At 37.3% G+C, this 26,159-nt stretch overlaps 1 protein-coding gene across 4 annotated transcripts in view; it reads right to left on the reverse strand.

Moving 5' to 3' along the window:
* Positions 1–26,159, reverse strand: part of UACA (uveal autoantigen with coiled-coil domains and ankyrin repeats) — a 100,335-nt gene that overhangs the window by 41,328 nt on the left and 32,848 nt on the right. The window contains exon 1 of one of the 4 annotated variants that reach the window (XM_050796264.1): positions 1,771–6,624. The exons of 2 other annotated variants lie outside the window; for them this stretch is intronic. In XM_050796264.1, the coding sequence (XP_050652221.1) occupies positions 1,771–1,809 (39 nt within the window). In that variant the 5' untranslated portion in view covers positions 1,810–6,624. Of the gene's footprint in view, positions 1–1,770; positions 6,625–26,159 lie in introns of those variants that run through there. One more of the 4 variants, XM_050796266.1, reaches the window with a different exon arrangement.

Below are 26,159 nucleotides of genomic sequence, written 5' to 3' on the forward strand. Positions count from 1 at the left end.
TGTCTTAAGTGTTCAAGCCCGACCATGACTTTTATAGTTCCAAAATCAGTGTAGTTTTCCCACACCCTTTCAGATTTCAAATCACACTTTCAGATTTGGCTCTGGTTACATATCTCCTAGGACTCTTAGATGCAGTGGAATTCTACATACATTTTAAGAAACTACCCCCCCCAACACAGACATTTATTTAAAAAGTACTGTTGGAAATATATTTATGGAGGCAAATTAAATATACACACACATATTCTATACAGAAAGCAATTCATTATGTTTATATATTAGAATAAAATAAAACTTTTACATAGAAAAAGCTAAAAATGACAGACTCTAAAGTATTAACTGCTTAACATCTGAAAATACTCAGATCACAGCTTACTTTCATTTTCTCCCTTTTTACATTCCATATGTATTGTTTTTATAAAAAATAGATTTTTAATTTTAATAAAAATTCTGTGTATGTGTATTTAGAAGATTAAAGGTGAGGGTTTTAAGGAGGATGTCTCATATAACATACATTTTAATCATATCAAGGTTATCTCTAACTTTGATAAGCAAAAATACATTCAAGGTATTCTGAAGCCAATAACCTAGATCTTTTCTCAATAAGCATAAATGTCAGAACATAGAACTAAAATACATGTTAAACAGTTGATATTTTAGCCTTTTAAAATATTATACCAATTTACTAGTAAATTCTGTGCTAAATCTAGTATTATTTCTAGAACAAAAAAAGATCTGGGTATTTTTCACTTAACTTACAAAACAAATCCTATGGCCACAAATACCCTAACAAATCTCTGAGAAAAAAAACTGAATCACCTGTATATCCTCTAAATGTTTGATCAATATGATAATTTTATATCTACTATTCCCTATAAACCAAAAAAGAAAAGTAAAAAAAATCACCATCACTAATTTTCTTGTTAAACAAGTAATGTAAAATTAAATACTTGATGTAGAGAACGATTATGAAAAAAGACAAATACATTAAAATTTTAACTTACTCCTGTAATTTAATATTTTAATGGAACCTGGTTCAAGTACCTACACAGATTTTAGAATTGTCTCTAAATTAGTTAAATTTGGTGATGAACCCCCTTCCTCCTAACTTCAAAAGTTTAAACTGCCAACTTATAGAATAACCCTACCTATGGGCTTCATATCTAAGCTACATTTTACGTATCACCTTTCTTAAGCTTTAAAACAAAAACAAAACAGTTTACTGACTCCAATTTGGGGAGTGGTAGTGAACATAAGCTTACAAGACATTGTATTTTCAAATGTCTAAAGGATTAAATCACACTTAACACACAAATGCTTGTTCTAGATTTGATTAGTCTACCCTTACAATTAAAATAATCTCATGTTTATTTCCAAGTAAACTTGCTGGTGGAAAAAAGAGCCATTTAAATCACCAAAAAGTTGTAAAAATTCAAAAATAAGGCTTTCTTTAAAGATAATTAAATGTGATTAAAGTCTCACATTATCATATGACTTTCAGTTCTATACCAAGTACCATTTTCAGCTGCGATTCACTGTCAGTTAACAGTAACACTGTACAATTATTAAGATTTTATCATGTGCTTTTTAAACCCAGAGAAAGAAAGAACTTTTGTTTTCTATTACTAACCCCAATCTGCTAATCAACTAAATCAAGAAGAAAAAAATAAAGCAAACCAAATTAATAAAACAGTAGTGCATTTTAAAAGAACACAGTTCAGAAAGCCTAACCAAGAATCTTTTGTTACACTAGACTACTGGGATACCTACTCTGTTCTTAGGAGCACAAGAAAACCAACAGTTCATCATAGACAGGATTTAGTTTCTTGTTGCTAATGGCAAACTACTTTGCATTAAGTTACAAATCTCTGTAAGCTCACAAAGCAAACCCTCAGACAAACTCCTGACAAGTGACTCAGTCCCTCACATACTGTGCTACACTTAGCTTGGATCTCTAACGATATTTTCTTCGTCTTCAGGATCCTTCTCCGCCTTCATAACGCTTGAATATTATCTTCCTTGCAATGCAGCACTTGATTAAGAGCAGCCCCAAGTCAGGTACAGTAACTGTCTATTTCTTATTTTTTAGAAGCTAGCTATCTTTCAAAGTTGTCCCTTTGAGGGACCCCACTGGAAAACTTGAACAGCGCTCTGCATCCTGCTGCCTCAACACTGCAACACAGACGCTGCAGTGCATGATAAAACTGTCCACATCCGAATTGTCCAGTAAACAGTGTGGAGCCTGTCTCCCATTGGTTGAGTTCTATTTTAGATTCCATAGGACTTGACAGCTGAATGATAGAAAGGAGCAGCTAAGAATATATTGTAAATGCATGCTTTTCCTCTGAGTAATAAATTTCAGGTCTACTGGGGAAAATGACTCAAACATATTGTAAAACATGCTTATTATATAAAAACAAATTGTGTGACATAATGACAACATTTTAAGAGACAAATTTGGTTATTCCTCAGAAAAATATTTAAAACCAGTTTCAGTCTTAGGATCATCTAACATGAAGTTATAATAGCCCTGACAAACTCTATTTTAAGCAAACGTGTCACATTTTAATTTAAGGAAACACACAGTAACACTTTCAAATTTTCTCCATTTTATTTTGTACCCCTATCAGTCTCATTCTGCATACAACCAGGTTTCAACTTACAACTGCTGCCAGTCTGTCTCCCAGCATGTTAAATGAGAAGAGCCAGAGGCACTGCCAAAACATTAAATAGAATACATCATGATGAATACTTTTCAACAAATTTTAAATTTAACTCAGTACTTTTAATTTCCAAGTTTAGCACCCTGCCTAATATGACAAGTAAATATTTTATCAGTGGAAAGTCAAATTACCTGGATTCACTGGATTAAAAAAAAAAAAAAAAACTGGTTAAACACTAAAGGAGGCAAATACACATTAGACAACGAGCTAGACTATTAAAAAAAATCTCCATTTGGGGACAAACCAGGTAACTTCTCTGCATTCTCTACAATAGCATACTTGTATCAACATTTCTTACATTACCAAGGCCAGTGCAAGTTCAGGGTGGTTTTTTTGTGGTTGTTAGTGGTGGTGTTTTTTGTTTTTTGGTTTTTTTTAAACCATGTTCTCATTACCACAATAGCATGAGAATAATTTACACTTCCTCTAAAAAGACACATTTGGGAAAATTGTTTCATGGGAATGCAAAACATTCCAACACAAGTGTTTACAGGAAGGAGGGAACTGCTATATTACAGATCATGCTGCCAGTTAAAAATTCTGCTATGTACTTCCACAAGAAATTCGTTTCCTACTAAATTTAAAACATTAGGCCCATATTCTAATTATAAAATATATAAGGGTCATATACCATATCTTATTTTTGAAACAATGATTGTTTTCTTCCCCCAAACCATGAGATATCACAATGGATTCATTTGGCTAAACCCAGAGACTCCGCCCAGTCTGTGTCACGTTCTTCTGAGGAAATCTGTGATAGAACTCAGACCCTGTCCTTTGGATAACAAAGCAAGCACATTCTTTCTAGAAATAGGACAGCAAAGGCAAAGGAAGATGGAAAACAGGAACAAATAACTAAAGCCATATAAGGAGCTGCCCACACTCAGGAGATAGAATTGTGTGTCCTAGTATTATGGACGTCCTGAGCTGTCTGCCACCTCCCTAGCCTTTGTGGCGTAATCTTCTGTGCCTGCTCTCACACCTTCCTTCATAGCTATTTCCCAAGAGCCCCAGGCAAATTCCCACCTTTGCTGTCCCCTGTACCTATAAGATTCTTCCCTCCCCTACTTTCAGGTTCTTCTCCAATGTTACTTCCTTAGAGAGGGCTTCTCAGACCTCTGCATCTAAATGGCCCCCGGTCCCACTCTACCCCACCACTCTTTATCCTTGTGCCCTGTTTTACTTTTCTGCAGGGAGCTCATCAGTATCTGCCATTATATCAGATGTTTATCTGTTTATTAGCGTACTGTCTGTCTCCTCAGCTCCCCTCTAATTTGACTATATCTAAGGTTTCTTCTGTGTCTGGTTTGAAACTGTAAAACTAATTTTTCAATAAGTAATTTGGTAGCCAGTCACTAGATTCTCACCCATCTTAAGGACCAGAATCCACATCTGCTTCATGAATCCTTTTTCCTCTTGGACTAAATTGTTAAATAGGCTAGATCTGTAACACACATTTACCAGCAACATTGTTTCCCAGTAAACTATCCACATTCAGATAACAAATATCTATTGACCTGAGGTGAGGGCAGTTAGCCCATGAGTGGTTCAGTTGATTGCAACTGAGCAAACAGATCCTACTGCTCATGGTCAATAAAAGATCCTTCTTCACACTTACTCCTGCACATCCCACACTGCAAGTCTTTCTTTACCAGTCTACAAATCCCACTGAACTCCTCAAAAAGCATTTTAGTTAAAACACACATTCTTCAGAATTTTGCCTGACTCAAAAGTCAGGCAAACCTGGGTTCAGAGTCCAGCTCTGCTACCTACCTGCTGTATACCAGTGGGATAATTTATTTATACTTTCTAGGCATCAGTGCCCTTAACTACAAAGCAAGGATAACAATAGAGAACCTATATGTGTAAAATCAAATAGCTAATAGATATGAATGATCTCAGCACCATGCATGGTAGATGTTTATGCCCAAAAATGGTAGGCACTGGCGATAGTCACAAGTGCTCCAGCTCCTGGTCAGTGTTACTGTTAAAAGAAAAACTTCAGCTGAATTAAATTTAAAGGAGTTTAATTGAGCAATGAACAATTCAGAAATCAGGTAGCCCATAGAATCACAGCAGATTGAGAGAGACCCCAGGGATGCCCTGTGGTCAGAACAAATTTATAGATTAAAAAGGGAAGTGATGTATAGAAATCAGAAGGGAGGTACAGAAATAGCTGGACTGGTTACAGGTTGGTGTTTGTCGTATTTGAATACAGTCTGAACACTCAGCAGTGTATGAGTGGTTGAAGTATGTGGCTGCTGGGATTGGCCAAGACTCAGCTATTGTTACGGGCACATACTCCTAAATTAGGTTTTCAATCTTGCCTACCGATTAAGTTAGATTATAGTTCATCTGCAAGGACTCAAATATAGAAGTACAGAGTCCTTCTCAGGCCATATTTAGTTTGCTTTAACATTACTAATCAGAAAAACACTCTTTAAAAAATTAATAAAGAAGTGGCCGGGTGCAGTGGCTCACGTCTGTAATCCCAGAACTTTGAGAGGCCAAGAGGCGGATCACCTGAGGTCAGGAGTTCGAGCCCAGCCTGACCAACATGGAGGAACCTCGTCTATACTAAAAATATAAAAGTAGCCAGGCATGGTGGTGCATGCCTGTAATCCTAGCTACTCCAGAGGCTGAGGCAGGAGAATCGCTTGAACACAGGACACGGAGATTGCAGTGAGCTGAGATCGCGCCATTGCACCCAAACTTGGGCAACAAGAGCGAAACTCTGTCTCAAAAAAAATAAAATAAAATACAATAATAAAAATCCAACCAAACCCCTAGAACTAACAATTTACAAGAAATACAGGGGACAGAGAAATATAATAAACTATATCACAAAGATTGCATCATAGGATGCAATCAGAAAGATCTACCATCGAGTAAACCATGGCTTCTTAAACAAAATATAGCAAGATTAAAAAGACAGAATTTAACCTATAAATTGAAAGTGACTTCAGAAACCTACAAAGCAATCGTAAGTCACAGAACTTAAGTACCCTGATTAAACAAACTGTATCTATAAAAATAAAACAATTGAGAAAATACGACTACTGACTGGACATTGGATGGCATTAAAGAAATCTCAGTAAACTGAGATTTCTGATGTGATAATCTTCTAATTATTTCTGAAAATCCCCATGTTTTAAAAATACATACTGAAATATTTTTAGATCAAATGAATCAAGTAATAAGATGCCTGGTATTTGCTTCAAAAATAATCAAAACAATCAGAGGGCAAACCTAATCTAATAGCACATTTAATAGATTATACACCATGATCAAGTGTATAATCTTTATTCCTGGAATGCAAGGACGTTTCAATATATGAAATTCATTGTAATATACCACCTTAACAGAATAAAGGACAAAAATCACAATGATCATATAAGTTGATAAAGAAAAAGCATTTGACAAGACTCAACATCCTTTCATGGTAAAAATACCAAAAAAACTGGGACTAGAAGGAAACTGCCTCAACACAATAAAGACCATATATGAAAAGCCCACTGCTAACCTTATACTCAACTATGGAAAACTGAAAGCTTTTCCTCTAAGATCAGGCAGAAGACAAAGATGCTGCTCTGGCCATTTCTATTTAGCATAGAATTGGAAGTCTTACTCAGAGAAATTAGGCAGGAAAAAGAAATAAAAGACATCCAAACCAGAAAGGAAGAAGTTGAAATCATCTCTGTTCTCAAATGACAGGATCTTACTTGTAAAAAAAACTCTAAAGATTATAGATACACACTCATACACACAAACAAAACAAAAACCTGTTAGAATAAATTCAGCAAAGGTGTGGGAAAGAGCACACAAAAACCAGTTGCATTTCTATACAATAACAATGAACAATCCAAAACAAAATTAAACAATTCCATTTACAATAGCATCAAAAATAAAAAAATACTTAGGAATAAGCCTAGTCAATTAGGTGAAAAATTTGTACACTGAAAATGACAAAACATTTTTGAAATTAAAAAGTGACAAATAAATTTAAAGACATCCCAGGTTCACAGGTTTGGAAAACTTAATACCATTAAGATGTCAATACCACCCAAGGCAATCCAGAGATCAGTGCAATCCCTACCAAAATCCCAATGGCATTTTTTGCAGAAATAGAAAAATAAATCCTAACATTCATATGGAATCTCAAGGGACCTCAAATAGGCAGTCTTGAAAAGGAAGAAGAATGTTGGAAACCTCATACTTCCTGATTCCAAAGCTTATTATGAAACTATAGTAATCAAAACAGTGTCAAAGTGGCATAAAGTCAGACATATAGACCAGTGGAATAAAGTAAACAGCCCACAGATAAACCCTCATGTAACAGTCAAATGATCTTCAACAAGGTGCCAAGAGCACTCAATGGAGAAAGAAAAACCTCCTCAACAGTGTTGGGAAAACTGGATATCCACATGCAAAAGAATAAAGTTGCACCTTTAGCTTACACCAGGTGCAAAAAATGACTCAAAATTGATTGAAGACCTAAACATAAGACCCAAAACTGTAAAACTCCTAGAAGAAAACACAGGAGAAAACTTCATAAATTGGATTTGGCAATGATTTCCTGCATGTGACACCAAAAGCTCAGCTACAAAAGCAAAACTAGACCAATGAAACTGTATCAAACTTCTGTGCAGCAAAAGAAACAATCAACACAATAAAAACGCAACCTACAGAACACACAGAAATATCTGCAAATCATATATCTAATAAGGGGCTAACACATAAATTACATTTTTAAATTACTATGACTCAACAACAACAAAGATTTAAAAATGGGCAAAGGACTTGAGTAAAGATTTCTACAAAGATAATATATGAATAGCCAATAAGCATAAGAAGATGTTCAATGTCACTAATCATTAGAGAAAAACAAATCAAAACCACAGTGAGATATAACCTCACACTCAGGAATGGTAACATCCCAAAAAAAGGAATAAGAAAAGAACAAGTGTTAGCAAGAATGTGTAGAAATTAGAACCCTTGTGCACTGTGGGGATTGTAAAATAGTGCAACTACGATGGAACGCATATGGTGATTCCTCAAAAAATTATAAATAGAGCTACCATATGATCCAGCCATCCTACTTCTGGGTATATATCCAAATGAGTTGAAAGCAGGGTCTCCTAGAGATATTTGCATATCCATATTTATAGTAGCATTATTCACAATAGCCAAGAAGTGGAAATAATCCAAATGTCCATTGATGGTTGAATGGATAAACAAAATGTGGCTTATGCATACAATAGACTACTACTGAGCCTTAAAAAGAAGGAAACCCTGTCACATGCTACAACATAGATGAACCTTGAAAACATTATGCTAAATGAAATTAGCGAGTCAAAAAAAGACAAATACTGTAAGATTTACTTACATGAGGTACCTAAAGTTGTCGAATTTACAGAAACAAAAAACAATGGTGGATATCAGGGCTGTGACAGGGGCAGAAATGGGGAGCTGTTGTTTAATGGGTATAGAGTTTCAATATTCCAAGATAACGTTCCAAAGATCAGTTGCATAACAATGTGAACATACTCAACACATGAATTTAAAATGGTTGACAGTAAATGTTTATGTTATGTGTTTTCAGTACAATTAAAAATAATAATAAAAACATAAATGTAATTTCTCAAGACTGTTTTTCTTTTATTTTCTTTTTTTTTGAGACAGAGTTTGTTCTGTCACCCAGGCTGGAGTGCAATGGCACAATACCAGCTCACTGCAACCTGCAACCTCCACCACCCAGGTTCAAGCTATTCTCCTGGTTCAGCCTACCGAGTAACTGGGATTACAGGTGTACACCACCCACACCCGGCTAATATTTTTGTATTTTTAGTAGAGACAGGATTTTGCCACGTTGGCCAGGCTAGTCTTGAACTGCTGACCTCAACTGATCTGCCCACCTCAGCCTCCCAAAGTGCTGGGATTACAGGTGTGAGCCACTATGCCCGGCCAGCCTATTTCATGATTAATACTAACAAATACTAATTTTTTAAAAATCAATCAGGGCTTTGGGAGTATAGATAAAACAAGATTGGCCACAGGTTAATAACTGTTAAAGCTGAGTTACAGGTTCATGGGAGTTCATTATAATAAACTATTCTCTCAACTTCTGTATATTTCATTCACTATTAATAAATTAGCTGATGTATACATATTTAAACTGCAATACATCATTATCACCAATGCCTTTCACTGAGTCATTAATGTGGCTCCTAAAGCAGCACACCCTTTCCACTCTAATCCTTTAACAAAAGATACCTCTCTGCTTCAAAAGAATTAACATTTCAACATATCTTAGTGAGTCCACAGTCATATACTTACAAGGTAAGCGCCATAATATCAAATGAAAGCCTTCTAAAAGGAAGTAGTAATTTTTTTGAGGGGTACTAATGTTTACCATATATTATAACAAGTAAATTTCTACAGTCAGTTATTATGTTGGTTTGAAAAAGAGACGTTCATCCTATTCAGAATGCAGCAAGCCAAAGTATCTATGGTAAAAGACAAATATAGTTGTTTCTGGAGAACAAACATTTTAACATAAATCAGTTATTTCACTAGGTAGATCTAACTGGACAACTTTAAACTCTACATCAACATAAAAAAATCACTTAAAAGTTTTGACATTGACTCTCATATTAATATCAATTAGAAATTCATAACTTTTCCAGATATATAAAATTTTTAATTTGAAAAGTAATGTATGTTTTGTGTAGAAAGCCTAGAATACATTTAAGTTTATAAATGAAAACCGATATACCCCATAATTCCACCATGCAGAAATAACCATTATTAAAAACTTTACATCTAGACTCTTTTCTGTTAAAAAGTCTAAACAACATTTCTTTAAGCCTATGAGTCCAATACTGAATATTTATTCAATATTTAAGAAAGTCTCCTAAGAAATTTATATGCAAATAGACTTTAACATATATGCAAATCCATATGAAATATACTGTTTAATGGCTAGTCAACAAATCATAGCTAAAATGATTAGGTGACTAGTTTTAGCCTAAAGGTAATTTATATAGGATGATAGCAAAACTTTGATAGAAAACTGCTTAAAGCCAAGAGGAGTCATCCTGAACAAAAGTATCTAATTCACAGATCTTAATAATTTTGGTGTCATGGATCCCTTTAAAAATCTAATGAGGCAGGGCGCGGTGGCTCTCGCCTAAAATCCCAGCACTTTGGGATCACTTGAGCCCAGGAGTTGAGACCAGCCTGGGCAACATGACGAAACCCTACCTCTACAAAAAATACAAAAAAATTAGGCATGGTGGCGCACACCTGTAGTCCCAACTATTTGGGAGGCTGAGGTGGGAGAATCACCTGGTCCTGGGAAGTCGGAGCTGCAGTGAGCCAAGTTCGTGCCACTATATTCCAGTCTGTCTGTTAGAGCAAGACCCTGTCTCCAAAAAATAAATAAAAATAAATCTGACGAAAGCAATGGACCCTCTTTTTATTTATAATTGCATATACGCACTCGATGAGATAGGAAAAACCAAACTTTTCCCAACTCTCACACTCACCACAGAATACTTCTGTGGCCAAATGCAGAGAGGTTTTCTCCACTTACGGAGCAGTTCTCCAGCACACACCATCTGAGTCTCCTACAATTTAACTCATTTCTGACACTAGCTACCTGGAGATAGTGTCAGATTGCACAGAGCTACAGACTCAGTCCCATAAGACTGTCACTCCCACCCTTCAGATGCCAATTGCAAGCCCCAGCTTGTGACCCGTGCTTCTGACCAACTGCCTGTAAATCAGGGTTCCCATGACCCATGATTAATTTGCTAGAGCAGCTCACAGGACTCAGGGAAACACTTTACCTATGCTTACTCATTTATTGTAAAGGATGTTACCAAGCTTGCAGATGGAAGAGATGCAAAAGGCAAAGAATGTGGGAAGGAGTGAAGGGCTTTCTTGCCCTCTCCTGGCTTACCATCCTCCAGGTGCCTCCACATGTTCAGCAACCAGGAAGCTCTCTGAACCCTGTCCTTTTGGGGCTTTCATGGAGGCTACATTACATAGGCATGACTGATTACATCACTGGTCATTGGTGATCAACTCAAACATCAGCCCCTTTCCCCACCCCTGAGGTTGGGGTGGGCTGAAAGTCCCAACCCTCTAATCATGGCTTGGTCTTTCTGGAAGACCAGTCCCCATTCTGAAACTATCTAGGGGCTCCCAGTCATCTCATTAGCATACAAAGGCACTCTTATCTCTCTGGAGATTCCAAGGGTTTTAACAGTTGTGTGCCAGAAACCAGAAACCCCGACTCTACTTAAAAAAAAAAAAAAAAAATTGCAACAAAATAATCACTAAACACCTATGTGTAAAGGGATATAAATATTTCACTCAACATTCAAATATGTATGATCAATTGATAGTGCCAAGCCCCACATTTAGGGTGCTAGATATACCCGGAGGAAGAAAATAGACATGACACCTGGCCTCAACCAGGTGACTGGAATTAAACTCAGTCACTTTCTTCAACTGATCTCACAGTATAAGAAGGCAGACAGACATGTATATAAACATGCACAAAACAATTACAGTATAGTATAACACCACCACAATAATTATGTGTGCAATACAGAAATAGTTCAAAAGAGGGAAAGTCAGAAAAGTTCTACAGAGAAGATGACTAACCTATCTATTAAAAGGTAAGCAGAAAATCAGGTTGGAAATACCACCACAAATTTAGGAAATGACAAACGCAACCTGTGGCCTTTTATGTTCTACAAAGCACTTTATATTCATGATATACATATCAATTAAAATCTACATGCAAATGACTCAGAAACACATCCGCAACCCAGGCTTCTCTAAGTTCCAGGAATATGTATATATCTCCATGTACCTTCTTCATGATTCTTCTTGAGTGTTTTAAAAGCACCTACATGTCCCAAACCAAAAACATGCTCTTCCTCCTGAATTCTGATCCTATTCCAGGTTTCATTAACACAGCAAAGACATCAGAATCCATCTGGTTGTGCACAGACAGAAATCTAGGTATTAATCTTGACACCTTCCTTTCCTTGGTCCCCATCACCAAATCCTGCTGATTTTACCTCCCCATGTTACTGAAATCCACCTGCTCATCTCCATGTCCATTGAAATTACCCTATTCCAAGTTAGTACCATCCCTCACCAGGATGGCTGCATTTATCTCCTAAACGGTTTGTTCTCATTCATTCTAGCCCCTTTCCTTGTGTTCTCCACACTGCAGTCAGTAATTTTTCTAAAATGGAAACCTAATCATACCACCACCACCACTTCCCTATATCCTGTCCCACCTCAGTTAAAATCCTTTCAGTAGCTTTCTATTGCTTGTAGGATAAATATAAAGTTCTTTGACGGAGTCCAAAAAATCCCTGCACAGTGCTGCCCTCACTTGCCTCCTTATATCATATGGAAAGTTAACCCTGTTTCTCATTTTATACATGCAGAAACGGAGTCACTAGGAGATTAGGGGATTTGGTCTGCTATAAGGCAACTGTAATTCGTTGCAGAATGATTAAAGAAACCTGTTGTATTGACTTCTTGTCCATTGCTCTTTGTACTAGTTATGCTACTTCCATTTCTCTAATCATCTGGAAAAAATCTTCAATGTAAAAATGCAAGTATCTTTTTAAAATTTCCACCTAATAAACTTAGATATCCTTTATAGCAAAACGGATGAAAACTTCCATATTTGCATATGCAAACTTTCATGAAGCGCCTACTACTGTCAGGCGTGGAAGACAGCCCAAGTCTCTCTTCCCATGGAACTTGATGTTCTAATGAAGAAAGATAAGTAAGCAACCAAGGAAAACAAACTATCACGTAAGAATAGGGAAAGAGGACAGGGCGCAGTGGCTCACGCCTGTAATCCCAGCACTCTGGAAGGCCGCGGCGGGCGGATCACGAGATCAGGAGATGGAGACCACGGTGAAACCCCGTCTCTACTAAAAATACAAAAAATTAGCCGGGCGCGGTGGCAGGTGCCTGTAGTCCCAGCCACTTGGGAGGGTGAGGCAGGAGAATGGCGTGAACCTGGAAGGTGGAGCTTGCAGTGAGCTGAGATCCGGCCACCGCACTCCAGCCTGGGCGACAGAGCGAGACTCCGTCTCAAAAAAATAAATAAATAGGGAAGGAGATGTGATGAAAATGCTGAGAGTTGACTGTTAGGTTGGGTAACTGGAAAAGGCTGTTGTAAGAACCTGATCTTGAGGGTGATATCCGAATGACAAAGAATTTATAACCCAGACAGTGGGAACAACTAGTGAAAGGGGCTTGGATATCTGAAAGAAGGCCAACATAGCTGATGCATAATGAGTAAGACAATCCCAGGATGAGATAAGAAGGCAGACACCACCAGATCTATAATATGGGATTCCTCAGTTTTATCATAAACATTTTTCAAAAGGGACTTCTTGAAGGATTAAGGCAACTGTATTTTCATGAAGTTCTTTTGGTCGCTTTGGAATCAAGTCTACAAAAATAACTCATCCTGACATACTATTTTTTTTCACTTCCAAGAATTTATATTGAGCAATATTACCTGCTGAATCTTAACTTGCTTTGAAATGTTTACAAGATGAATTTATCTTAATATAATAGATATCTTATATACCTCACCCACTTCAGACCTAGAAATCTAAATAAACTTTACAATGAACTATGCTAAAAAATCTACCATAAAAATAGCACTCCCCAAAACAGTTTCATAAACAGTCACCATCCTCCAGATAAGGCTCCAAGAAAAGAAAGTCTTCTCCAAAGGGAAAAATATATATCCTAAATAAAACTAAACATCATTGGTGTTTAGGCAAATTCCCCCAAAACATCTAATTAACAAAGTACAGCAGGCTTCTATAGTACCCTATAATTACCAGCATTCTCTGTTACACAAGCTGTATCACAATTCAAAACAGCAGAGAGCAAAGCTTACAAAGCATAAACATTCCTTGAAGATTAGGCTGCACAATTAAGAACTGTTCTACAGTTCATTGGATTGATGATGGCTAGAAGTATTCCCCCATTCCATTTAGTCCAAAGGTTATTTATTCCTCCCACTTATATAACAGCAAATTAGAGCTTATGTAACAGAAAAAGAAAAGAATGCTAAAATATACCAGGGAAACAAAAGCTGTACAGCCAGCTTCTTTCTCCCTGACCCCTGACTATCTTCTCTTTATTATTTCCCTTATCCTTAGTTAATTATGCCTCATTCACTTCTGTTATCCTTCCACTGTATGATTTGAAAGTATGTAGTTTGGACTCAGTGGAACAAACAGAGGAAAGGGAAAATTATATCCTAAAATCATTTTCCTGACCAAGGCAAGAACAGGCTTAATCTCACTTTACTGGATTCTTCTACATAAAAATATAAACAACAAAAAAGATGATGATGATTTAAATAATAAATCTAACCTCTTCAACATCTAAGGTGGCTATCAAATCTGAAAAAAAAATTTAAAGAACTGGAGTCAGAAAGACTCAGAAAGCACTGCTTTGCCAAGATTTCCTAACCACCCAGTTTGATTCTATTCTAGTCTGTTGTATAAATACCAGACTGTCTACCCCTCCCTAATGCAGGTATTTGTTACTTTATTAGAACTGTCTGGGCACTTAAAACAGTTTATTTAAAATATAGACAAGATGTGGCTTCTCCACGTTTAACAGTTATCATTTATACTGTAATATTACTTATTTTACCCTTCCTCAAGAGGAGATGCATTAAATTACTAAGTAAATATATACATAGACCTTAAACAGAACAAATTATAATGTATATCATACAAGAATGAAGCTTTCAGGCTGGTTAAGATTTTGTTTAATATTCCCTTAAAAATGCTAAGATTGGTTATCTGGAAAAAAATAAATTTTGTTCCTTGATATTTTTTGAAAAGTATATTCAAATTAGAGTTCTTAAAAAGCCTAAATGTCATAAGTAAAAATTTTTAAATATAAAGCTAAAAACCAAAGAGGATCATTTTGCCTTCTATCCCTATATACACCAATGAACATAGTAATACTTATGGTGAATTTTAACAAATATTTTTGCCAATGTTTGATATGTATCTCAAAACAGGAGAGTTTTAGAAAGCATTCTATGTTTATTCTCAACAAAGTAAAAGGCAAAATAGATACACTTATTAAAGAGCCTCTGATGGGGTTTGATCACAGTAAAAACCAACAAAAGATATTTTTGTACCTTTGGATTTTTCTTGGCTTTGCAAAGAAATATTAATTAAACAAAAATACGTTCGCTACAACTCAAAAGACTCTTCAAATACTAAACTGAAAACAAACATTACACTATTAGCCAATATTTTTAGAATGTAAAATGTGAATTATAAGGTTATATATATAAAAGCAGAGGGTTATAGGAAAGCATATGTTTTTGTAAACCTATTAAAAGTTAGCTGCTCTTCCTTTTATTAAATGAATAATACTTCTGCACAAATGCATAACTTTCCCCCAAACAGCTATTTCACACAGGATTTCCTTCCAGTGAGTCTTAATACATGTCTCCCATATTAAAAATACATGGCCAAATTAATAATGAGAAAGAATGTTTGCTCTCATATTTAGATCTATAATAAAAACACAGCATTATAAATAAGGATTCTATTTCAAAATCGCTGAGGAAAACCTCTAAGTGTTGTATGTACACAATTATTAAACTTGAAGAACCCTTCAAGTCAAGTCAAACTGTTATTTCTACTTTCCAAATAGGGTACAAAGGAACTAACTAATTTAAGGCGGTGGATGATGCAGCCACTGTCCATTTCTTTCACTGCTATAAGCCCAGCCCTTTGCAATGTGATTGTGCCACTCCTCTCATCAAGAAAGGACATTTACTTCCTCATCCGTTGAATCCGGCCTGGACTTGTAACTTAATGTGACAAATACAATGTGGCAGAAGTGACCTTTCTTGCTGCTTCCACTCTACTCTGGGAATGCTGCTAGCATGCTGTGAACAAGCTAGCCCCCTTGAGGGTAGGAGAGCATGACAGAAAAAGAGCCCAGCCACCCAGTCATGCCAGCAAGCATCATGTGCCAGACATTATCAGTGCTGCCATTTTAGACCATGCAGTCCTCGTGCAGCCACCAGACGACTGCAGCCACAGGAGTGACCCCAGACAGACCAGATCAGCAGAACCACCATGTAGCAGAGTCCAGCCCAAATTGCTGACCTACAGAGTCATCAGCAAATAAAATAGTTGTTATAAGTCACTAAATTTAAACCTAGGACTGTCTGAATCCAGAGCCTAGACTCTCTCCACTAACTAAAGCTGCAATTATTCTTTGGTTGAGAAATACAAAATCTTACATCTTGTAGTCTAATTCAATTTTATAGATATAAGAAGAGCAGACAAATTGAGAAATAATAGTTTATAACTTTTTTTATCCATTACATAAAAACAGGGGATTAGTTGGGAACAGAAATATGTCTTTTTACCCTCCTAAAAGGAAAATAGATATAATATCAATAATATTACGCTGATAAAATGTTATTAGAAAAAGTACTTTTTCCTCTTTCCCAAAGATATGCCAAGTATTCATTTAAAACCTAACAGCATTCATATATGTTTTATTGATAAAAGCTGAACTCAGCATCTGATCTAAAAGACAATCTGGCCATGCAATAAAAATTAAGAAGTTATTAATTTTTATTAATAAATGTGTGGCTTCAAACATTGAAACATGGCTGGGCACAGTGGCTCATGCTTGTAATCCTAACACTCTGGGAGGCCAAGGCGGGCAGATCACCTGAGGTCGGGAGTTCGAGATCAGTCTAACTAATATGGAGAAATCTCGTATCTACTAAAAATACAAAATTAGCCGGTTGTGATGGCGCATGCCTGTAATCCCAGCTACTCAGGAGGCTGAGGCAGGAGAACTGCTTGAACCCAGGAGGCGGAGGTTGCAGCGAGCCAAGATCACACTACTGCACTCCAGCCTGGGCAAGGAGAGTGAAACTCTGTCTAAAAAACAAACAAACAATGAAACACTGCTACTACTGTAATGTCTGATCAGTATACATTCATACTTGAATGGAAACCCTAAACTAGGCATGGACCATAACAGAGCAAGAACCATAAGAGCCTTCTCTATGTGTATCCTTTAGGGTTTGGCAAACTTTTTCAGCAAAAGATTACATAGTAAGTATTTTAGACTTTGCAGACCATGTGGTTTCTGTTGTAACTATTCAACTCTGCCACTGTAAACTAAAACAGCCATAGGCAATATGTAATGAATAAGCATGGCTGTTTTCCACTAAAGCTTTATTTATAAAAATAGGCAGTAGGCCACAGTCTGCCAATCCTTGTTTTAGATAGTCACTGATCTTTGGCCAAAAGACACCTAGTTTATTGGCTCTGATCAAGCTAATCTGCATGCTGCCTTCTCATAAGACCTACCAGAAAATACTCTCCATACTCATATTTTACTGTCTGCAAAATTGCACGATGTATATGTGATGTTTAAATTTTGTGTCAATTTGATTCTGTTATGCTGCCCAGCTGTTTGGTCAGATACAAGCCTAGATGTAACTCTGAAGGTATTTTGTAGATGTGATTAACATCTACAATCAGTTGACCTGAAGTAAAGGAGATTACCCTCTATAATGTAAGTAGGCCTCAAACCCTTAAAGGGCTTAAGGGCAAAAACAGGATTCCCAGAGAAGAAGCAATTCTACCTCAAGACTGTAACATGAAAATCCTGCCTGACTTCCCTGCCTGCTCTACAAATTTCAGATTTGCCAGTACCATAATCACATCAGCCAATTCTTTAAAATAAATTTCCATACACACACACACACACACACACACACACACACATATATATATCCTATTAGTTTTATTTTTCTGAATATCCCTGATTGACATACTAAGGTAGTATATCCTTACATTTAAAACGGAATATACTCTGATTTTTTGGTACATCAACTGAAAGTTATGGTAGATCATATTACTATTTGAAACTATTTATTCTCCTGCTTCCTTACAAGGTGAGAGAGAGAGAGACAGAGGAACAGAAAGAGAGAAGGAGAGGAGGGGGAGGGAGGGAGGGGGAGAGAGAGAGAGAGAAAGAGAGAATGTGTGTGTGCATGTGTGTTTGTGTTAGGAGTAGGTTATTGCTCTGGGGATCAGCCATGTGATATGTTTGACCAATAGAATGTGAACAGAAGTGAGGTACACTGCATGTTACCAAAAGCTTTAAGCAGCAATCCAAGTTACAGTCAGCCTTCTTGCTGTAGTACTTTGTGAAGAGACTGGCACGTATCTTACGAGGGCTGTTCCTTCAGCCTTGTTTCCCAAATGAGAAAAAGTCTGGAGCAGAGCCACAGGTCAGGGCAGAACTGAAGTTGAATCACAGTTTATTATATAAAGTTAGTGGGAAATATAAGTTTGTTATCTTGAGAAGCCACTTAAATTTGGAGATAATTACTATAACATGGCTGAACACTGCAAAATTTGGTACCAAAAGTGGGGTGCTACCTTAACAACAGCTATCACCAAAAACAATTTTAAAATATGTGACCTAGGCTTTGAAACCAGGTGGCAAAAGCAAGAAAATTGTTATTGGAGAATGGAAAAATAGTAACCCACATAAGGTGGTGGTAAATAAAACTGTCACATAAAAAATTGAAGGACTTGGCAAAAAGATTATAAAAGCTGAACTTTAGATGTCATTAAGTAGATTTAATAAAGGACCATTAGATTAGCTCATTAAAGGAAAAAGAAATCCCCCAGTCATAGGAAGGAGGAAGGAAGGGAAGAAGGAAGAGAGGAAGGAAGGGTAGAAAGTAGGAAGGAAGGGTGGAAAGTAGGAAGGGAGGAAGGAAGGGAGGGAGGGAGGAAGGGAGGAAGGAAGGGAGGGAGGGAGGGAGGGAGGGAGGAAGAGAAAGAGGAGAGGAGAAGAAAACAGAAGAGAAGAGAAGAGAAGCAAAGCGAAGCGGCGAGGCTCAGAAAAGGGGCCTACTTGCAAGTAAGGATAAAAAAAGAGAGAACCTGAAATTCCTGGACTTGCAAGTTAGATACTCCCAACTATTTCCCATTTCCAACAAGTAAAAAAGTGTTTTCAAAGGTCAATTATGACACAAACCCAGGGCAAAGACCGAATCAGAAGTGTAGCCATCATACTGTCTAAGACCTTAGAATTAACGCTGCCCCCAGTAAATCCACTCAGTGGAACAAAATGGCTTGGTGGGGGATTCCCCTGACAAGCAGCAACTAAGAACGTGGACCCACGGAAGCCCAGTAAGCTCAAGATACCTGTACTGAAGTCCAAAGTAAAATGCACATCTCAACGAATTGAGGATGTAGCTACTGGCACATGGCTCTGACTAAAATCAAACAGATAAAAAGAAAAAATACAACCACCAAAACATCATTCTGTTTGAATTAAGGAACCATTATTCTTCTGGATTATCTTTGGGTCCTCAATTTTCTATAGGCAAGAAGTGGGTTGAGAAAGGTGTTCAACCCTTGTAACATTCCCTGACCAAGAAGAGCATATCCTCCAATATTCCGTTCAAATGTAGACAAGAATGATATATTAAAGGAAACACCTTACAGAGTACCCATCCAAGAGTCATGGAAAACAACAAACTGGGTGAATAATCAAGGAAAATCCCCTAGGGCCAATAAAAGTTACCCTTGCTACATTTATCCAGTAAGATTTTCATTGCTAAGGACCAACAATTGTTATATGCTTCCTTTCTTCCCCTTTATTTATTTATAAATTGTTTGAGATACAAGGTGATATGGTTTGGATCAGTGTCCCCAGCCAAATCTCATGCTGAATTGTAATCCCCAATGTTGGAGGTGGGCCTGGTGAGAGGTGACTGGATCATGGGGGCGGATTTCTCCCTTTGGTGCTGTTCTCATGAGATCTGGTTGTTTAAAGTGTACAGCACCTCCCCTCTTTCTCTTCCTCCTGCTCCAGCCATGTAAGACATGCCCGCTTCCCCTTTGCCTTCTGCCCTGATTGTAAGTTTTCTGAGGCTTCTCCAGAAGCAGATGCCACTAGGCTTCCTGTCCAGCCTGCAGAACGGTAAGCCAATTAAACCTCTTTTCTTTACAAATTACCCAGTCTCTGATATTTCTTTATAGCAATGTGTGAGTGGACTAATACACAGTGTCTTGCTTTGTTGCCCGAGCTGGAGTGCAGTGGTATGATCATGACTCACTGCAGCCTCAAACTCCTGAGCTCAAGTGATCTTCCCACCTCAACCTCCCAAAGTGCTAGGACTACAGACATGAGCCACCATGCCCCACCCATTCTTCCCCTTTCTTAACAGGAATGTTTATGGTGGACATCCTGTCTCTGTTCCACTACTGGGAGAGATGGATGGCAGAACTGGTATTTAGTTCATTGATCTCTGGATCGAGAAAATCTGCATAGGTAAAAGATGCAGAAATCCTAAAGAGGTTTAGACTTCAAGACTAATGTTATTGAAGGAAATTCTTGGAGTATTTTCCTTGAGGAAGAGATAAATATATTTTGTATGCCGAAGCAAAGAAAGTTAATATTTGTGATCAAGAGGACAAACTGTGGTAGATTATATTACTGTTTGGTATTTACCAGCCCTGTCTTTGAAGAATATGCACCCCTGCACCTCACTGACTCTGCACCTGACCACGTGACATGCATTGGCAGTCATGAAGTACTCCACTCCCGAGCAGAAGATTTAACAGGTATCACAAGTTACAGCCAGCCCTGAATTCTGCTCACTACCATGAAAATGGCAGGTAGAGACAGAGGCTGCTCCATCATTCTGGATCTTAGGATGAAAATAGGGAGTGCAGCCACTTGCACAGTCAGCCCAAAGCCTACATGTGCCATAATGCTGACAAATCACCAAGATTTGGAGATTATTTGTGTCTGCAGTGAAGTTGATTAATACAGAAATCAAATGAAACAAAAGGTTAAAGGGGGAGGAATTGTGTTACATACAAGTATTATTTTGGTAGTTGAATATAGTGTGAGATGCCTTAGGTGGTAAAATGAGTACAGTTAGTGAAGTAAAGAACACCCATTCTGTTTCTAGAATGGCTATGAGTGTGGGTAAATATAGATTCTTTAAAGGATAAACCAGTTCAGTTTGGTTGTTGGATGTGATGGGTAGCAAAATATAAAACTACAGTTGCAAACCTAATAAATTAACTTTTATTAACCCAGAACTTTACACAGTCCTCAACTATAATCAACAAAGACTTTTATTACCATCTTCATAAAAAGAAACAGAGAAGTTCAGTCACCTGCCAACATTACAGTTACCAAGAACAGTTAAAACTCAAACCTGAGATTATCTAATTCTAAACTTTAAATTTTTTCTATAGCATGCTGTCAATAAACAAGGGTACAGATTATTTGGTAAACATTCAATTAAAGTGGTTACTGACTTTATACCATTTGCCCATTAGATGCAAAAGAAAGGTGATTCCATGAACTCAGTTCTAGGTCTGAATCCTATTTAAAAACATTCTGTATCTATATTCAGTAAATTCTCTTAAATTTAGACTATACTAATTCAGAATTCTGAAAACCCAGATAAGGAATGGCCTATATTTTACCTTTTTGATACGAAAAATATTTCCCAGGCAAATTAATAATGCATTCAAATGACTGGTGATGCAGTTTGGACATTTTAAACACTTTATAAACCCCTTAACAGCCTTCGAACTCCTTATATTTACTATGTCATTTTTATTATAAAATAATATATTCATACTAGAAAAACAAGAAAACACTAATAAGAAAATACTAGGCCGGGCGCGGTGGCTCACGCCTGTAATCCCAGCACTTTGGGAGGCCGAGGCGGGCGGATCACAAGGTCAGGAGATCGAGACCACGGTGAAACCCCGTCTCTACTAAAAATACAAAAAATTAGCCGGGCGCGGTGGCGGGCGCCTGTAGTCCCAGCTACTCAGGAGGCTGAGGCAGGAGAATGGCGTAAACTCAGGAGGCAGAGCTTGCAGTGAGCCGAGATCGCGCCACTGCACTCCAGCCTGGGCGACAGAGCGAGACTCCGTCTCAAAAAAAAAAAAAAAAAAAAAAAAAAAAAGAAAGAAAATACTAATACATACTCAAAGAGGAAAGGAAGGCAAGAGGGAAGAAAGAGGGAAAAGACAATCTAGCAAAATCACTTTTTTTATTTTTTGAGACAGGATCTCACTCTGTTGCCCAGGCTGGAGTGCTATGGCACCACAGTAGCTCACTGTGGCCTCGATCTCCTAGGCTCAAATGATCCTCTCACCTCAGCCTCCTGAGTAGCTGGGACTACAGGCATGTGCCACCGCACTGAGCTAATTTTTTTGTTTTTAGTAAAGAAGAGGTCTTGCTATGTGGCCCAGACTGGTCCTGAACTACTGAGCTCAAGCAATCCTCCTGGCCTCCCAAAGTGCTGGGATGTAGCCTACAAAACTACCATTAAAACAGTAACTTCGTATTTTGTTATATGTCTTTCCAAACTTCAATATCTAGACACACATTAAGCTTTTAAGTCAAAATGAGAACATACTATACACATATTCCACTTTAAGGAATAGTCTTAATATGAGTTCAGTGGAATTCCTTACTGATGAATATTCCTCACTGAGCATTTCAAAGCTCATTAAAATATCAATCTTTCTGGCTCCCTCTGGTGGCAACTAAGAGAAGCTATTTTTTTTTCTTCAGTTTGAAAAAAATTAAGGTGGCTCCACTCAAAAGCACTAATTTATCATTACTAAAAACATCTTTAAGAACCTATCTGAATATACAATTTGGCCAGAAAGCGTAAAATGGACAATTTTTGAGTGAATTTCTATTAACCAACAGGGATTTCACATCAGAAAAACCTGGACAGAGTTCCTGACTTGACATTTGTTTGCTAGTTGACCTTGGTCAAGTTACTTAATCCCCCTGTGCGTCAGTTTCCTCATTTTAAAAATAATGCTAATAGGGCCCGGCGCAGTGGCTCAAGCCTGTAATCCCAGCACTTGGGAGTCCGAGACGGGCATATCACGAGGTCAGGAGATTGAGACCATCCTGGCTAACATGGTGAAACCCCATCTCTACTAAAAAATACAAAAAAACTGGCCGGGCGATGTGGCGGGTGCCTGTAGTCCCAGCTACTCGGGAGGCTGAGGTAGGAGAATGGCGTAAACCCAGGAGGCAGAGCTTGCAGTGAGCCGAGATCCGGCCACTGCACTCCAGCCTGGGCAATAGAGCGAGACTCCGTCTCAAAAAAAAAATTAAAAATTAAAAATAATAATAATAATAATAATGCTAATAAAAACCACTTCATTCGTTATTAGAGTTAGGGTTAATATATGTGTACTCTGAATATGCTCCACAGTACTGACACAGTAAAACAGTAAACAGCGGGTGCAGTGGCTCACGCCTGTAATCCTAAACTTTGGAAGGCCTAGAATGGAGGGTCGCTTGAGCTCAGGCATTTGAGACCAGCCTGAGCAACATAGTAAGACTTCGTCTTTACAAAAAACTAGCCAGGCGTGGTGGTACATGTCTTTAGTCTCAGCTACTCAGGGATACTCTTATAATAAACTTATTGTTCTCAAGACCAAAGTCCTTAATGACCTCTAAGATTCTCCATGGTCTCACCCCTCCTTACCTCTAAAGTGTAATCTTGAAAAGGGATACTCTCCGTCTAGCCTCCAATCTCTTTTCATAGCGAAGTTCTTCAAAATTACCAAGTTCCCTCACACAGTACCAAGGTACAATGCTACTCCATTTGTGCTTCTTAATCCTAATTCATTTTTCAGATCTCATCTCAACTTTTTCAAAGAATCTTCCTCTGACTCCCCAGATTTTGTCAGGCCCTCCCCGTTATATACTCTGGTATATCTGTACTTCTTACAGCTTATTACATAGAGCTGTACCTTTATATTTTAAGTGTGTTAGCTTTCTAATCCTGTCTCCCCCCACTTTTCTGTCTACAAATTTCTCAAGAGCAAGGAGTACATGTTCGAGCGTAGCACTCTATTTGTCTACATAGAGTAGGCACTTAAGTATCTGTTGAGCAACTGAATAAACTGAAATTAACAAATACTGCAATTAAAGAATTCTTTCTAAACCTACTTCACATAAAAGATGGTCATGGAAATGTAAAATAATATTCCACATACTATGCTCTGTATTTCTTCCCAGGCTATTTAGTGTTCATAAAGGCTGATAGAAAATAATACTCAGAAATATATTTAACCCATACTCACAGAAAAAGTTACACCCTTCAGAGAAGAATCAAGAGCACAGAACCTAAATATATAATGATAGTCCTTTAAACACCTCAGTTTTAATTTTTTTTCAAATTTTAGTACATACCTGGTTGTTTTCTGTAGCAAATATCCAGCTGAAAATGTGTCTGAAAATGGAGTGTTTTATAAATGTACCAGACTGTTTTACTTTTCAAGGAAAACTGGTGAATGAACTAGTACAGCTAACAATCATTTGCTAAAAAGTGTACTTCATGGTTTCCTTGGAAGATATGCACTGAACTATTTTAAACCAAGGCACACTTATAATTGCCTCAAAGAGTGTGACCTTTTTATAGATTAAACTCTTTCTCTATACAGTAAGCATCCCTAAGCACAAAGTAAATTTTGGTCCCAAATGGCTTTGTCCTCTATTCATTTTCACCAAGCCAGAAATAAAAGATATCTGGAAATCCCCAACCAAAGAAAGTTACAAAGTTTGCAATACTCTTGCCCAGAAGTTTGAGACCAGCCTCGGCAACACAGCAAGACTTTGTCTCTATTAAAAAAAAAAAAAAAAAAAAAAAAAAAAAAATTAACTAGCCAGGTATGGTGGCAAGTACTTTGTAGTCCTAGCTACTCCAGAGGCTAAGCTGGGAGGATCACTTAAGCAAGGGAGGTTAAGGCTGCAGTGAGCCATCACCACGCTGCTGCACTCTAGCCTGGGCAACACGGCAACACCTCAAAAAAAAAAAACCTTCATTTGATGGAATATTTGATAGATTTATCTGACAGATTTTTGGTAAATCCTATGACTCCAAAACAGTAATTATTTTTCCCCAAAAGCTGCATCATGATATATAAAAATCTAAAAATTAATTCCTTCCCCTGTTAGGTTAAAGGAAAATAAGAGTTTAAAATATAGCTCATATTTATAATAAAATCCTTGAGAATCACCTTCTCCAGGAAAAGTAAATATTGGTATGATGTGGCCTCCCTCCCATGGTGAATATAGATAAATCAAGCTTAGCACTCTTTCCTCTTTCCTCTGACCAAGAATGTCCACAGACCTCCTTAGGATATGGCACTACTCAGTAATACAAGAAAAGCATAGTCATTTTAACTGTCAGAGGGAACATTTGCCATCAATGGTTGTGAAAGGAAGTGGCCAGTACTTTAGGGAAACTTCTCTTCTCCCTGTCTGAAAAGAAAATCTTTCAACTTTCACAGTGTCCTTCTAACCTTAAGGAGGACCTCTCATGGTGGATCTCTTAATTCTCCAGTCTCCAGGAAGGCGGATAGAACTGTGATCTTATTAATAATATATTTCCTATGTTATCATTTAACCAAGAAATAAAAACCTAGAGTGGGGATACAAATGTACCTGAGTGAAAGCAGAGGTATATTAAGAAGGAAGGTTTTCAAGAATCCTGGCACTGGCCACGCAGAAGCAATCCAAGGAAGATGAAGGCAACACCAAGTCATCAAGATAACTTTGCTAGAAGAAAGAACCTGAAATGTACCCAACACATAGACATGATAAACACTGAGGTGATGGATGCCCTAAATATCCTGACTTGATCATTACCCACTCTATGAATGTAAAAAAATTTCACATGTATCCCATAAATATATACAAATATAATGTATCCAAATAAATAAATAAAAATAAATAGGATGACTTTAAACATCTGAATCTTATTCATTCCCACTGTTCTGACTGCACCTTCACTAAGCAAGCTTCCGACAAACTTGCTTTCACATGGGAAGAGACTGGATGGAAGTATCCAGCCCCTCAACCAGTTATTTAGTTCTCATTACACATTAATAAAATGACATTTAATACATGAGTGACTTTCAGGGTAACTCAGCACCCCCAAATCCAATCAAGAGTGAGTTTCTGCTTAAATAAGCCTAAGGTAAATTTACCAAGATGACAAAAGACCTTCATCTGGCAACAGAGGATTGGCTCTTCCCCAACAAAACTTCTCAAACTTTTACAAGATATATATCTGGGCAGCATGGAGGAAATTGTTTTTAAAAAACGTAAACAGCACTGATTTTCTCATTAGCTTAGAATTAGAAGCATATTCTTTGCTGTTTGTGTATAAAATAAAACTAAATCTCTCCAAAATACAGATCTTAAAAATATGTATTCACGACTTTCTCCACTTATTTTCATTTCATTTGGCTTTACTTTTTCTTTTGAAATAGAAAT

The sequence above is a fragment of the Macaca thibetana genome, chromosome 7 (assembly GCF_024542745.1).
Source record: "Macaca thibetana thibetana isolate TM-01 chromosome 7, ASM2454274v1, whole genome shotgun sequence".
Lineage (NCBI taxonomy): Eukaryota > Metazoa > Chordata > Mammalia > Primates > Cercopithecidae > Macaca > Macaca thibetana.